The sequence below is a fragment of the Gracilinanus agilis genome, chromosome 4 (genome assembly GCF_016433145.1).
Source record: "Gracilinanus agilis isolate LMUSP501 chromosome 4, AgileGrace, whole genome shotgun sequence".
NCBI classification, from domain to species: Eukaryota; Metazoa; Chordata; class Mammalia; order Didelphimorphia; family Didelphidae; genus Gracilinanus; species Gracilinanus agilis.
In genome coordinates this window covers 138058949-138072155 of record NC_058133.1, presented here as the reverse complement: position 1 = coordinate 138072155, position 13207 = coordinate 138058949, and the positions used below count along the sequence as shown (strand labels likewise).

The window sequence follows — 13207 nt, the reverse complement described above, 5'->3', positions numbered from 1 at the left end:
TTCCTTCCTGAGTAATTAGTCTGGATCCATTCCTCTTAATTAACCTCAAGATAGGGTGAATCTAATTTAGTTCTCTAGTTTCAGTTAATTTGATGAGTAAGAATCCTGATGACCAGAACCATTCATAACTTTTTTTTTTTTTTTTTTGTGAGCCAAAGGTAGACTCTTAAGTTAATATCATGGGATTTAGAAATAGGACAGGATCTTAGAGGTCACTCCAGTCCATCTTCTCCTTTTTTATAGAAAGAAGCTGTCAGCCAAAAAGAGAGAAATAAAATGATGTTGCTTAAGAAGCATTCTCTGCACAACAGCTTTATCTCCCTAGAGGCTCATCATTTCTAAAGATACAGGGATAGGAATAGGGACTGGACTTGAGATTCTTTTGGTATAGGGAACTCCTGAAGCACTGAGACATTAAGTAATTGGCCCAAGATCACTGAGCCCCATATATATCAGAGGAAACACCTGCACCTAGCTTAAAGACCCAGTTTCTATCCATTATTCCATATTGCTTCTCTTTTTATGGGGTGACATAATTAGCTTTTACACATTTGCCTGTTCAACTAATGCTGGTTATCAGTACCCTCAAGAAATAGATTAGAGCTGGATTGTTCTTTATTTTTAATATAATCTGCTCTCTTCTATAATCTGATTTAGAGTCCAAAGCCTGAGCAATTACGGAATGACTGCTTTAAAGAAATAACACTGGTTCCCTCCTATTATGCTTTCTTTTCCTGCCTTCTACACACATATAGTTAGAAGGAGATAGTGAAAGGTACAGGTGATCTCATATGGACTAATTTGTAATGCATCACTTAAAATTCATGTTTAATATTGCTAAAACATGAAGCAATTTTTAAGGATTGGATAACCTGAACTATAATACCCAAAGGCATATTAATTTCATTGTCAAACTGTAAATACCAAATATTTATTTTCTCTGCCTTAAGTTAAATTTCTGTAAAATGACAAAAATTAAATCAGTTTTTTTAACTATGGCTTCCTATTTGCTAGTTCTAGAAAGGTAGCTTATTTGGAACATTATAAAGTATTTTTCATTCTTTAAGCATTCTTTATTATTATTACCTACTATGTTCCAGGCACTGTGTTTAAGCCCTGGGGGTACACAAGCAAACAAAATAGTCCTGAGTTTTCCTTCTATACCATCTCTTTCATTGATATAATAAGCTTTCTTGAGTTTAAATATTACTTCTTTGTAGATGATTCCCAAATCTACATATCTCACCCTAGTTTCTCCCCTAAACCTTAGTCTCTCATCACCAATTTGCCTTTCGCGCATCTCAAACTGAATGACCCAGGGGACCTCAACATGTCCAAAAGAGAACTCATTATTTAAAAAAAAAAAAATCCCCTGTTATTGTTGAAGACACCATCATCTTCCCAGTTACCTTGGCCTACAACCTCCATATCATCTTCAATTACTTAATCACACCCCATATATCCAATCTGTTTCCTAGAGTAATTCCTACCTTCATAATAGCACTCTTATATGTTTCCTCTTCATTCACACTGCCCAGTGGAGGTCCTATCACCCCACACCTTGGCTATTGTAATAGCTTTCTAGTTAGCATTCCTATCTCAAGCCTGTACCCATTCTATTCCATAATCTACTCATCTGCCAAATGATTTTCATAAAAGACAGATCTGGCCTGGAGAAAGGAGGAGCTGAAATCAAAGCTGGCATCAGACACTAACTTGCTGTGTTATCTTGGGCAAGTCACTTAACCCCAGTTGCCTGGTCCTCACTACTCTTCTGTATGGATGTTAAGATGGAAGGGTAAGAGTTTAAATTAAAAAAAAAAAAAAGTCGGTGGTTTGCTTTCCACCCCAATCCCCTCTAATTAATAGAACTCTAGTGACTCCCTATTACCTTCAGAATCAAATATGAAATCCTCTGACTTATAAAAACATTCACAACTTGGCCCTTCACAATTTTCTTACTCTTTAATCCTTTCTACATATTCTGTGATCCACCAACAACAACCTTTTTGCCGTTCCATACTCAAAACACTTCTGACTCCATGCCTTGTCACTAGCTAGCTGCCAAGCTGGGCATCATACTCTCCCTCACCTCCATAGCCTGCCCCCTTCTCCTCTCCTCTCTCTTGTTTTTTCTTTGAAATTCTCTCTGTCTCTCTCTTTCTCTGTCTTTCCCTTCTCTTCTCTCCATTTATCTGTCTGTCTCTCTCTTTTCCCTCTTCCCTTCCCCTCCCAAACTCTCTCTATTTTTCTTCCTTCCTTTCACCACCACCCCCATTTCCCACCATCCCTGCTAATGCCATTCCTGAGATTCCTTTCCACTTACCCTGTGGAGATCTCACATGCACAATTCTTCTTACTGTCTCTTCTGTTAGAATGTGAACTTCTTTAGGCTACAGACTATGTCCACGTTGGCAAAACTACGGCATGCGTACCAGAGGGGGCTACTCCCTTCCCCCCTCTCCATGCAAGTCTGAGGACAATTCTCTCATCACCCATTGCCCCTCTGCCCAGCAGCCAATGGAGGAGCGCTTCCTCCTTCCTCTGGGGTAAGGAGGAGGCTCACATGGGGTGTGAGGGTTGCAGTTTGGGCACTCATTCTCTAAAAGATTCTCCATCACTGGACTATGTATTTGCCTTTCTTTGAATCTCCAGCACTGCGCACAGCGCCTACAACAAAGTAATCACTTAATAATTCTTTGTTGATTAACTGACATACTCTTGGAAGGAGAAGGGTATAAGCATTTATATAGGACCTCCTTTGTGTCAGATCCTATGTGCTAAATGCTTTACAAATATGATCTCATTTGATCTTCACAACAACCCTTCTAGGTAGATATTGTTATTATCTCCATTTTATAATTGAGGAAACCAAGGCAAATAAAGGTTAAGTGACTTGCCCAGGAATACATAACTTGTAAGTGTCAGAGAACACATTTGAGCTCAGCTTCAGCTAGGCACATAAGATAGAGCTCCTGTCCTAAGTCAGGAATACTCATCTTCTCGAGTTCAAATCCAGCCTCAGATATTTATTGGTGAGATAACTCTGGACAAGTCATTTAATCCTTATTATGTCAGTTTCCTCATTTATCAGAAGCTGGAGAAAGTAATGGCAAACCACTCCAGTAAATAGAAAGATATGGCAACTGATGAGATATGGAAAGTAACAGAAAGTGAAGACAGTTGTGCTCTCAGCAGATATAGGGAAGTTAGAAGCAGGGGTGAAAAGAACTGACTTTTGTTGTAGGCATGCTAATTTTAAGATACCTACAGAACATCCAATTGGAAACATCCAGCAGGGTATAAGGAATACAGGACAAGAATTCAGGAGAGAGGCTAAATCTAGAAATACAGATTAGGGAGTTATTTGCATAGAAATACTTATCATATCCGTGTGAACTGACAGGATCACTAAGAAAGAGAGTAGGGAGAAAAGAAAATCAGCTCAGGAGACTTTGGGCTGAAGTGGTAGGACATGGATGAAGATAAATGGTATAATTGAGAGGGAAATTAAGGGAAGAAAGAGTAGTCAGACAGAGATGATGATGAACACGGTCAAATATTTTTAGGTTCCAGACCATTAATAAAGACAGATATTCAAATGTACAAACTAACAGGAAGAAAAAATAATTATCATCAAAGTGTCAACTCTTAAGATCCCAGTCTCAAAAACAAAAGTCAGATAGACCTATCTTTCTAAAAGTCTCCTCAAATATCCATGTGAAAGTCTCCTCAAAGAATCACTTCAGATTTGAAAATTTCCTTTTTCACCTCTTAGTAAGTGTCAAGCTTTATGAATATGTAAAATAAGAAATTTAAGAATTATGTGGTATGGGGCAGCTGGGTAGCTCAGTGGATTGAGAGCCAGGCCTAGAGACAGGAGGTCCTAGGTTCAAATCCGGCCTCAGACACTTCCCAGCTGTGTGACCCTGGGCAAGTCACTTGACCCCATTGCCTACCCTTACCATTCTTCCACCTATAAGTCAATACACAGAAGTTAAGGATTTAAAAATAAAAAAAGGGAAAAAAAAAAGAATTATGTGGTTACAATGTTAAAAATAGCCACTTATCTTAAAGATAATAAAAGCTAAAGAAAGGACTGCTGCTAATCATAGCCATATACTTTTGAGTTTGGGGGAAAAGGTTTTTTGTTTCTTCTTAAGGCTAGGGAAATATTAGATATCCAACAGCCACAGGAAGAAAAGCCATCAAAATTATAATCTAGCAATGTAATCACATTTGCTTTCCATTAAAGCCATCCAAAGAAGTCAATGTAAGTATACAGGAACCTTTCATTTGACTCAGCTTTAAAAAGAAGATATTCCAAAGATGAAGAGAAGGGCACATAATGCAGAGTTTATCCAGAATACAAGCAAGAAATTATAAGAATAGTGTAAAATGACTTGAATCTTTTGAAAAATGACAAAAGAAAAATTTTAAGTTTCTTTAGTTTATGTTCAAAACAAGATGGCAGAATAAGCCCACTACTTATGGCAAATGATATGATGGTATTATAAAAGACTGAAAAAAATTACTCAGTTCCTATCATCTCACTGCAGTTCAGGTCTCTGAAATTAAGTCTAGACACAGACAAATTGTAGTCACATTAACTGAAGTAACTTGCAGATAAAATCATGGCAGGATATTGATAATATGAAGAATGTAAAAAAGTACCACTTTATTTTTTCCCATAAAAGGACAGAATACAATCTCAAAACTATGGACCAATGTATTTGGGAGGTTGGAAACACAGAATTGGAAGGAACCTCTGAAATCATCCAGTCTGACAGGAATAGCATAACTAGCACATGGCCATTCTGCCTTTCATTGAAGAATTCCCACTGAGACCTTAACAATTACCTAATCCAAACTTCTTACTTTACAGATAAGGAAATTAAAATCTAAAAGAGTAAAGTGATTTGCCCAAAGTGACACAACTAGATTAATCCCTAGAAAAACTCCACAAGTTTTATGAGCACATAAGAAAAGCTACAATCGGAAAGAACCAGCATTGATTCATTAAGAACACCCCGAAAAAGCTATTTTTTTCTCCTTTTTCTTCTCTCTCTCTCTCTCTCTCTCTCTCTCTCTCTCTCTCTCTCTCTCTCTCTCTCTCTCTCTTAGTTTATCTCTCTGTTTCTCTCTCTTTCTGTCTGTCTCTCTCTGTCCCTCCCTCTCTCCAAGTCCTATTCCACTGCTTTTTTGTGCCATGAAGGAAACACCATGTTCTCAAAACAGAATTCAAATCTTGGTAACAGTTTTCTGAGATGAAAAAAATCTGAGTACATTTCTGGCAACCAGTCATGTGGCTATGGTCTAAAGGTCAGCCTGGCCATGTTCATTGCTAGAAAACTAACCACCATTCATCAGATGAAGAATTTTTTCTGTCACAGCAGCTCATATCTTAAGACCAATCTCATAAGGCAGTGGTCCCAAACTCAAATACTAACAGGGGCTATTCAGTTGGACATTAAGGTGCCTGTTGGGTGTATGTTTTCTCAGAAAAGTGCATATGAGCATTTTCTATGTTCTATTGTCTTTTCATTTGTTTTGTTAAATCTTTCCCAATTACATTTTCATTTTGTTTTAGCTCTACTCAGAGGTATTGCACATTTTGGCCTCATGTTCAATCTTTTAGTCTTTAGGGGTAGAAAGGTTTTGAATTGTATTAGAGAAAGAGGTAACTACAGTGATGAAATCCATAAATGGAACAGATGGTGAAATACTATACTGTAATACCCAGAGGGTTTCAAGGCAAAGTCTTGTTATATCCCTGTGAACAATAAGAGGAAATAAGTATTAGAAGACAGGTGGGTAGATTTATAACAAATTGAACAACAGCTATGAATAATAAATGAATGGTAGCCCAATGGTGTGCCATAAAAATCTGTGCTTTGCCAGGTCCTTTCCAGTTTTTTTAGTGAGTTGGGCAAATAAAAGTGATAACTTAAATGATGTAGTGCTTTGATTTTACAAAGAGTTTTCACATACATAATATTTGATCTTTGTAATTCTGTGAGATGAGATATGATTTTATTACCATTTAACAGATAAGGAAACTGAAGCTCTGGGACTTACCCAAGGCCACAGGGTTGCTATATGGAAAAGCTAAGAATTAAATCTAGAACTTGTAACTTTAAGTCTAGTACTCTTTTCACTGTTTCCCACATTATCTCTATCATCTTTGAAAGATTATTGAAGGCAATCAAAATAATTAATTTTCTTTTTAATTAAGGGAAAGAGATCTAGCAACACTAGATTTTTAAATGTTATTATAAAACAATAATTATCAAAACTATCTAAATCTTTAATGAGTAGAGAAGTGAAACTAAAACAATTTTGAGATATCTCACACCCATCAGATTGACTAAAATGATAAAAGGACAAAATAACATTTAAAAATCTAGTGTTGCTAGATCTCTTTCCCTTAATTAAAAAGAAAATTAGACCATGAAAACTCCCAAATCTATTTTATTATTATTTATTAAATATTTATTAAAACTGCTCTCTAGCCTTGCCTCCCTGTAACCTTGTTAATATTTTGATTTAGGAATCTTCATGGGGTCAGATTTATCATTTAAAGCTAAATTTCTATAGGAAAACCCAATTTGACTTCCATCATTTCAATTTATGGTACCTTTTAAAGGAAAATAACCATTAGCAAATGAGCTATCTTTCTTGGTATTTGACACTTGGTATCTTTGGTATCTTTTGTGTTTATTTGTTTCCACTTATGGATTTCAAAAGAGCAATATCAAGAATAATAATTCTATAAGAAAGTAACCAAGGAAGGGCCTCTCATTTTTTCACCTCTACCCTAATGAATAATAAAATGTGTTATTAATATGATCATCAGTATGTTTTTCTTTGCAATACTTAGATGATCCTTCTTAAACTTTTGACAGGTTGTTCCAACAGAAGGATTGGTGTCTATATTAAAGAAAAGAAACAATAGTGAAGGAAATCAGCTCACCCAAATGCAGCAAAAAACATCAAAGAGACGAGTGAGGTTCCAAGAAATGGAAGACTCCTTAGATCAGGGTAAGTTACATATAACAGGATTTTTAAAAGGAGATGTAAATTTAGCAACTTATTTCATCCCCACATATTCTTTTCAATCAAAAGAAGTTGTAAATATGATTTTATTGGTACAGCCACTGATGGATTCAAGCCTTTGTAGATGATATCTCAAGTTGCTATGACTGAAGAAAAGATCATTCTATGACAACAGCCTTCCCACAGGTTCCTTTATTAGTTAGTTGAAAGTTACCTATTGAAGAAACCAAAGTCATCTTGGTCTGATCCATCTACTCCAGAAGGATCCCCATATTGTCAACCTTGGCAGTTGGGGGGGTCTCTTTACTGTGAGGGGTTTCATAGGTCTCTTACAAATCTTAGCCTGTGATTATCCCCTCAACAATTGAAGATATTTACCACATTGACAACCATATCAGCTTAAGCCATACTTAACATCCAAAGATACCTGATATAAGGGATTCAGGGTGTTTGGACCCTTGTCTGTTAGGAGTTCTCAAGAAGCCTGACTGCAGGGAACTGATTCTACTGGACCATCCCCCGTCAGTCAGAGCAGTGAAACTGCAGACCAGACAGCAGCTTGAGATATAATCCTAACATAGTAAAGTAAGGGAAATGTAGAAAAGAGGTAAAGAGTTGATCAGCTTACTACCCTATGTGCCATTTTGATGGATTGAAGCTCACCACTGACTGGGGATTCCTCCAGGTTCCAATCTTCCACCAGAAGAGAGCCAAAGAGCGCATTGGTTTTACCTTATAAGCAATTTTCTTCACCCAATAGCTCTCTCATGTCACATCTCAGGAACCAATCATAGTTCCTTAATTTGCCTGGCAGTACCCAGCGGGGCAGTGCCTGTGGGATCAGTTTCCCGTCTCATTGGTTTCAACTTCCTTTCTCTTGAGAGTTTTTCTGTACTTGCACATCTCAGTGGTAAAGGATCTCCAGGTCCCTGTTTGATTACATCAAAACAAATCAACATAATGGGGGGCGGGGAGTTTCCTTCCCACATTAATTGACATTTGAATTAGTGTAAGGTTTAAAGAACTATGTCCAGCAGTGTGATACTTTTAACTAAGCCACAGTTACTATTAACCACTACTTATCCTGATTCTCCTCACTATATTTCAAGAATTTTCTGTCACTAGAGCAAGCAGCAGGACTCTCCATTACTATTTGGCTATTAGAATATGGACTTGTAGCTGAAAGAAACCTTTGAGATTGTCCTGTCCAACCCCCTAATTTTGACGAGATGAGAAAACTGAGGCCCAGAAAGGGGAATGACTTGCCAGATATCACACAGGTACTAAAGAAGCAGGGCATTCAAACCAGGTGTCTCACTCCAGAAGCAGGATTTGTCAATTCCCTTAGACCAGTGATGGGCAAACTATTCTCCACGGGCCTGGGAATGGTTTGCTTGCCCATCACTGCCTTAGACCAAACTGCCTTATTGATAGTAAAATAGGGAAATAGACTTTAAAAGCCTGCCTGCTGAATCTGCTTTCCTACTCTTAAAGTCTATTTCCCTATTACAATAGCACTGAGAAATCACTCTTTTAGCCAGTTCGTAGTTTTGCTTAATTTGGACATGTCCTTAAACCTCTTTTCCATAACCTCTATTTCTTTCTCCTTCTTGTATAGATCAAAAACATAAAAATAAGAGAAAAGACCATGTGCTCCTCAGCCTTTTCACTGATCAAATGCAAAAAAAAAAAAAAATTGTGCTATCAATCCTTTCATTCAAGAGAGGGTGGCAATCCAAATGTCTAGCAAACTGGGCCCTTGCTGAGAGCATGTATAATTTTAAGCAAGTCACTTCATTTCCCTGAGCCTCATTTTCATCATCTGTAGAATAAGAATGGTAATTCCTGTGCTGTCTGCTTTGAGGATCATCTGAGGCAATGGGTATGAAAGGACTTTGTAACACCACAAACATTTCAGAAGAGATAAACCTTTTCTTCTTCTCTGAGCACTTTAAATATATGTGAATTAAGTAGAACAATTTGTAAACAGTTTAAACTAAATAAAAATAGTTATGCTGAAGTTTCCTAATAATGCTCTAAAATTATGAAAGGCACATTTCTGAATAGATTTTTTCTCAGCAGCAGAATTTATAGGAACAATAATTTCATCAGATTAAAAAGTGACTAGTAATGCTTTAACTGAAATATAAGTTATTTCAGTTTAATTTTGCTACTCCATTATTTGTTATTATAGAGTAAAAATCTGTATAAAGATCCCATTTAAGCACAATTTAATTACTTAAGGAGCAAATTGAGTCCTGGGTTTAGAGTCAGAGAAAATCCCAACTCTGTCATTTACCAGTGTGACCGTGGGCAAGTCATTTATATGGACCTCAGTTTCTCAAGTTTGGGGGTTGGCCTGGATAATTTAAGTTCCCTGGTTTCTTCATCAGTAAAAGAAGAGACTGGGCATTATGACCTCTATAAGGTCCCTCTCAACTCTTCAGCTAAGTATGATCTTATAAACTGAGTAAGGTGCACCACATTGAAATAACAAACAGATATCTGTAACACATTGGGAAAACTCCATTTCCATTGGTTCTCTATCAGCAAGCCTGCTTTTCCTAGAAGCCTGGGAACGTTAGAAATGTATAGCCTTTTCCTCCTTAGTGAACACATAGAGCAGGCACTAAGTGTTCTGTATTGGTTTTGCTTTGATTACCTCACCATGTTGGAAACTTTTGTGTGACTTCCATTTGTCTTCATGTTCTCACAGATGAAGTTGGTGGTGGCTCCTGTCTTTTACTGGTCTTGCTGTGTATTGCAACGGTTTTCCTTAGCGTTGGAGGAACTGCATTGTACTGTACCTTCGGTGACGTGGAATCACCAGTATGTACTGACTTTGCAGCCAACATGGATTTCTATTATACCAAGTTACTGCAGGGAATAACGGAACTGAAGCACTGGATAACCTTCTCATAGCAGCATTCGAGCCTCAAAGGCTATTGGCAGTGAGAACCGAAGATATGAAAATACTTCTGACTTCTGTCATGTCCCGCTTTTAGTGGGATTCCACAGACACCAGAGACTTCTTCAACAGAGACAGCCCCCACAGGGTGGAAGGATGGCCAAGTCCTGATGTCTCTGGGAGCACATCAGTATCTTCCATGTCACTGCAAGTAGAAATGGACAAAGCATTCCTATAACCACCCATTTTTAGCCACCTTGATATGCTAACGGTTGAAGATCACTTTTAGTTTACATTTGTTTGTCCAAAGACGTTGCTTCCAGCTATCATGCAATAAGTCTTGTGTGTCATGAAAAGGAATTACCTTATAGTCTTAATGTCTTTTTAATTATACTCGGGAGCTGTGTAATCCAGGTTTAGTGAATCAATGTTTGCAAAGTGCACACCCCATAGGTGAAATAGTTGTATGTATTTGTCTATCTGTCTCTATTCTCAGGCAGTTATTATGAGCAAATACCCAACACAGAATAATAACGATTATCATTATTCTTTTAACTTGAATATTGCTGTGCAGGCACAGATTTTTTTCCCCATTTTAACCATTGTTTGACTCTACAACTGTGGAAGAGAAGGCTGGGAGTAGACAATTGAATTTCAGAAATGTGGCTCTGGCACGGGAGCTTTGATAGCAATAAGCAGTTGACAGTAGTTGGTTTCTGACTAATCCAATTAGATCAAAGAATTCCTGCTGCTTCTCAGGCTTCCAGGCCTAACCCAGGGTTAGAAGATGCTTCTAACATGGTTTCCATGCTCCTTAATGTCATGAATGAATGCTGTGTGTTCCAGTTTAGGCCTTTCATGTGAAAAGCAAGCCTTTTTTGGCAAATGAGACTACAACATTGAGATCATTGGTTCAGTATTAAGAAATAATGGCGTTTTACATTTGAACGTGCATTCATAAAATGAGTTTGAATCACTTTCTCAACAAATGTTCAATCATTTCTGAAATTGATGAACTCCCCAGGTAATAATAATAATAATGTGGAACTATCGCCCCTCTGAGGCTCAATTGTCTAAACATTTGCCATTTCATATCATAGACAGCAATTACATATTACTGTTTTATGCAGAATATTACTTTCTGAATAAAAGTTAAGAATTATAATTTTCCAGAAAGTAATATTTGTTTTACATTATTTTCATGTCAGAATCATCTAAAAGAGGAAGGGAGAAATCAATTTTATATTTCTATGTGTTACTGGCTGGTTCAGTGCCTCCCTTTGTGTTTCTGCTTATTTATTTAGGTTAATTTTTAAGGGATTTTTTTTTTTTTTTTTTTGTAAATTAAAGTGTTGCTGAGCATGCATTCGGTTATTTTTAAAGCTATGTGTACAATTAACGTACCATTAAGTGTGTATTTTGATTTCTTGCAACTTAATTTCAGAGTGTTTTTAAACTTGTTTATTTTTAAATCGATGATTTGTTTTCACCCAGAAGTACTGTTTGACTTATCTGCATCCTGTCACCATATAATACCTTCAAGAGTTATAGGTCAGAGATATTTATTTAGAAGTGTATAAGATATTGAGATCATGAATCCTTATACTTAAGACTGATTTTATTAGAAGATATTTTAATGTTCTATTATAAATTTTAAGATATTAAAAAGCCAAGGTGATTTTTTTAAAGCAGTTCAGTTGCACTGTGTATCCAATTTATACTCAAATTCTATATAAAATGTTAATGGTACTCATTCTTATGTGGTTTTGTTGGTAAAGCCTGCTTACAAGGGCTTGAGTGAGTGGCCAGTAGCCATAGGCAGATGTCTTCTGTTTTGCTCTCAGTTTCTAATTATGAGAACTTCCATGTCCAACAACCTGGCAGATCCACATTAAAACAAAAGTAAGGGTTTCCTCCCTCTTCCAGAGTCACACAGCTGAAGCCCTTCTCCTTCCAGGTCATTTACTATTGGAATCTATAGGAAATCAGTGATGGCTGTATATGCCTTTTAGAATATAAGGCCTTTTCCTTCTAGCATAGTTCCTATTGATTTGTTGGGAAGTTTGCACAAAGCATGGAGATGAAAGGAAATAAGATGCACTGGTAAAATTGGACAAGTGGTGCTTAGAGAGAACATGGGTCTTGGAAAGAGCCCTAAGTGGGGAAAGAGGAGGTCAGTACAGTGTGGCCAGAGCACAAAGATGCCTTGTCTTAAGAACAGGCTTAAAATCTTAACAGAACAAATTAGGGCAATCTTTTTTTTAAAGTTTAATAGCCATTTATTGCATGACTTGGAGTAATTCCATTTAGTGATGAAAGGGCTGTTTAACTCACATGAAAAATTTCACCTAATTCTACAACAGTGTAAAATTTTTCTGTAGTTTGAAGGTACTGAAAATTTGTAACAAATCTAATATTCTTGAAGAACTGTATTTGAAAGCATCAAATCTAGCTTGTGATTTAAAATCTTCAACAAACAAAAAGTGTCTGAGAGAATTTATTTGGACCCTTGGGTACTGAGCGATTTTTAAATTTTATTATGAGTACCAGGTGGCCATCACCATGATGAGATGTTGAAAATCTTCTGTTTGCAAAGATCTCTCTTTCACTGACAGCTGCTCTGCCTGAAATTCTATCATAAAAGAGCCATCCCTTCAAATTTAAGGTATTCTAAAAAGAAGTCAAGCCTTGTTGGGAGGGGAAACACTTGACTACTATGCACGTTCTGAGGAAAGCAGATGGCCCTGCACAAGAATTACAGGGAAGGGATGGGAACGCTTTAAGTAACAGCTGGGTAGGCAGGGGATGGGAGAGTGCAAAGAGTAAGAAGACGGGAAAACAGACACACAAACTTTACCAGCTTCACAAATTTGGCTAATGTTGGACTCTCTATTAGGTCTTCAGAGCAATCCCAAACCAGCAATCTTTTACTCCATGAATAGGCTGTTCAATGCTATATATGCTACAGGTACAAAAATACTGATTTCGCTCTTCTTTTTCCTATTCTGTCTTATAATGTTTTCGTTAAAAACCCCAGTGATCTGGCATTCTTTGAAGAATTGCCTACTGCGCTCCTAGCCAGTCAAGATGAGGGGAAGGCAAAATAAACAGCTACAACATATAGAAAAGGGAATATATGCAAGAGATACTTTTTAATACCACTTTTTATAAATGTACATATTTTCTTCCACAAAGTCCCCGGAGGCCTGCCTACTCAGGAGCCTCATCCTGTCACTCAGGTGA

General features: G+C 37.1%; 1 protein-coding gene across 1 annotated transcript in view; it reads left to right on the top strand.

Moving 5' to 3' along the window:
- The window catches only part of CNST (consortin, connexin sorting protein), a 116295-nt gene extending 103848 nt beyond the window's left edge, over positions 1–12447 (top strand). Inside the window, exons 10-11 of the mRNA XM_044676413.1 lie at positions 6906–7041; positions 9773–12447. Coding sequence (XP_044532348.1) covers positions 6906–7041; positions 9773–9978 — 342 coding nt within the window. The 3' untranslated portion in view covers positions 9979–12447. The remainder of the gene's footprint in view (positions 1–6905; positions 7042–9772) is intronic.
- Positions 12448–13207: the final 760 nt, after the last annotated feature.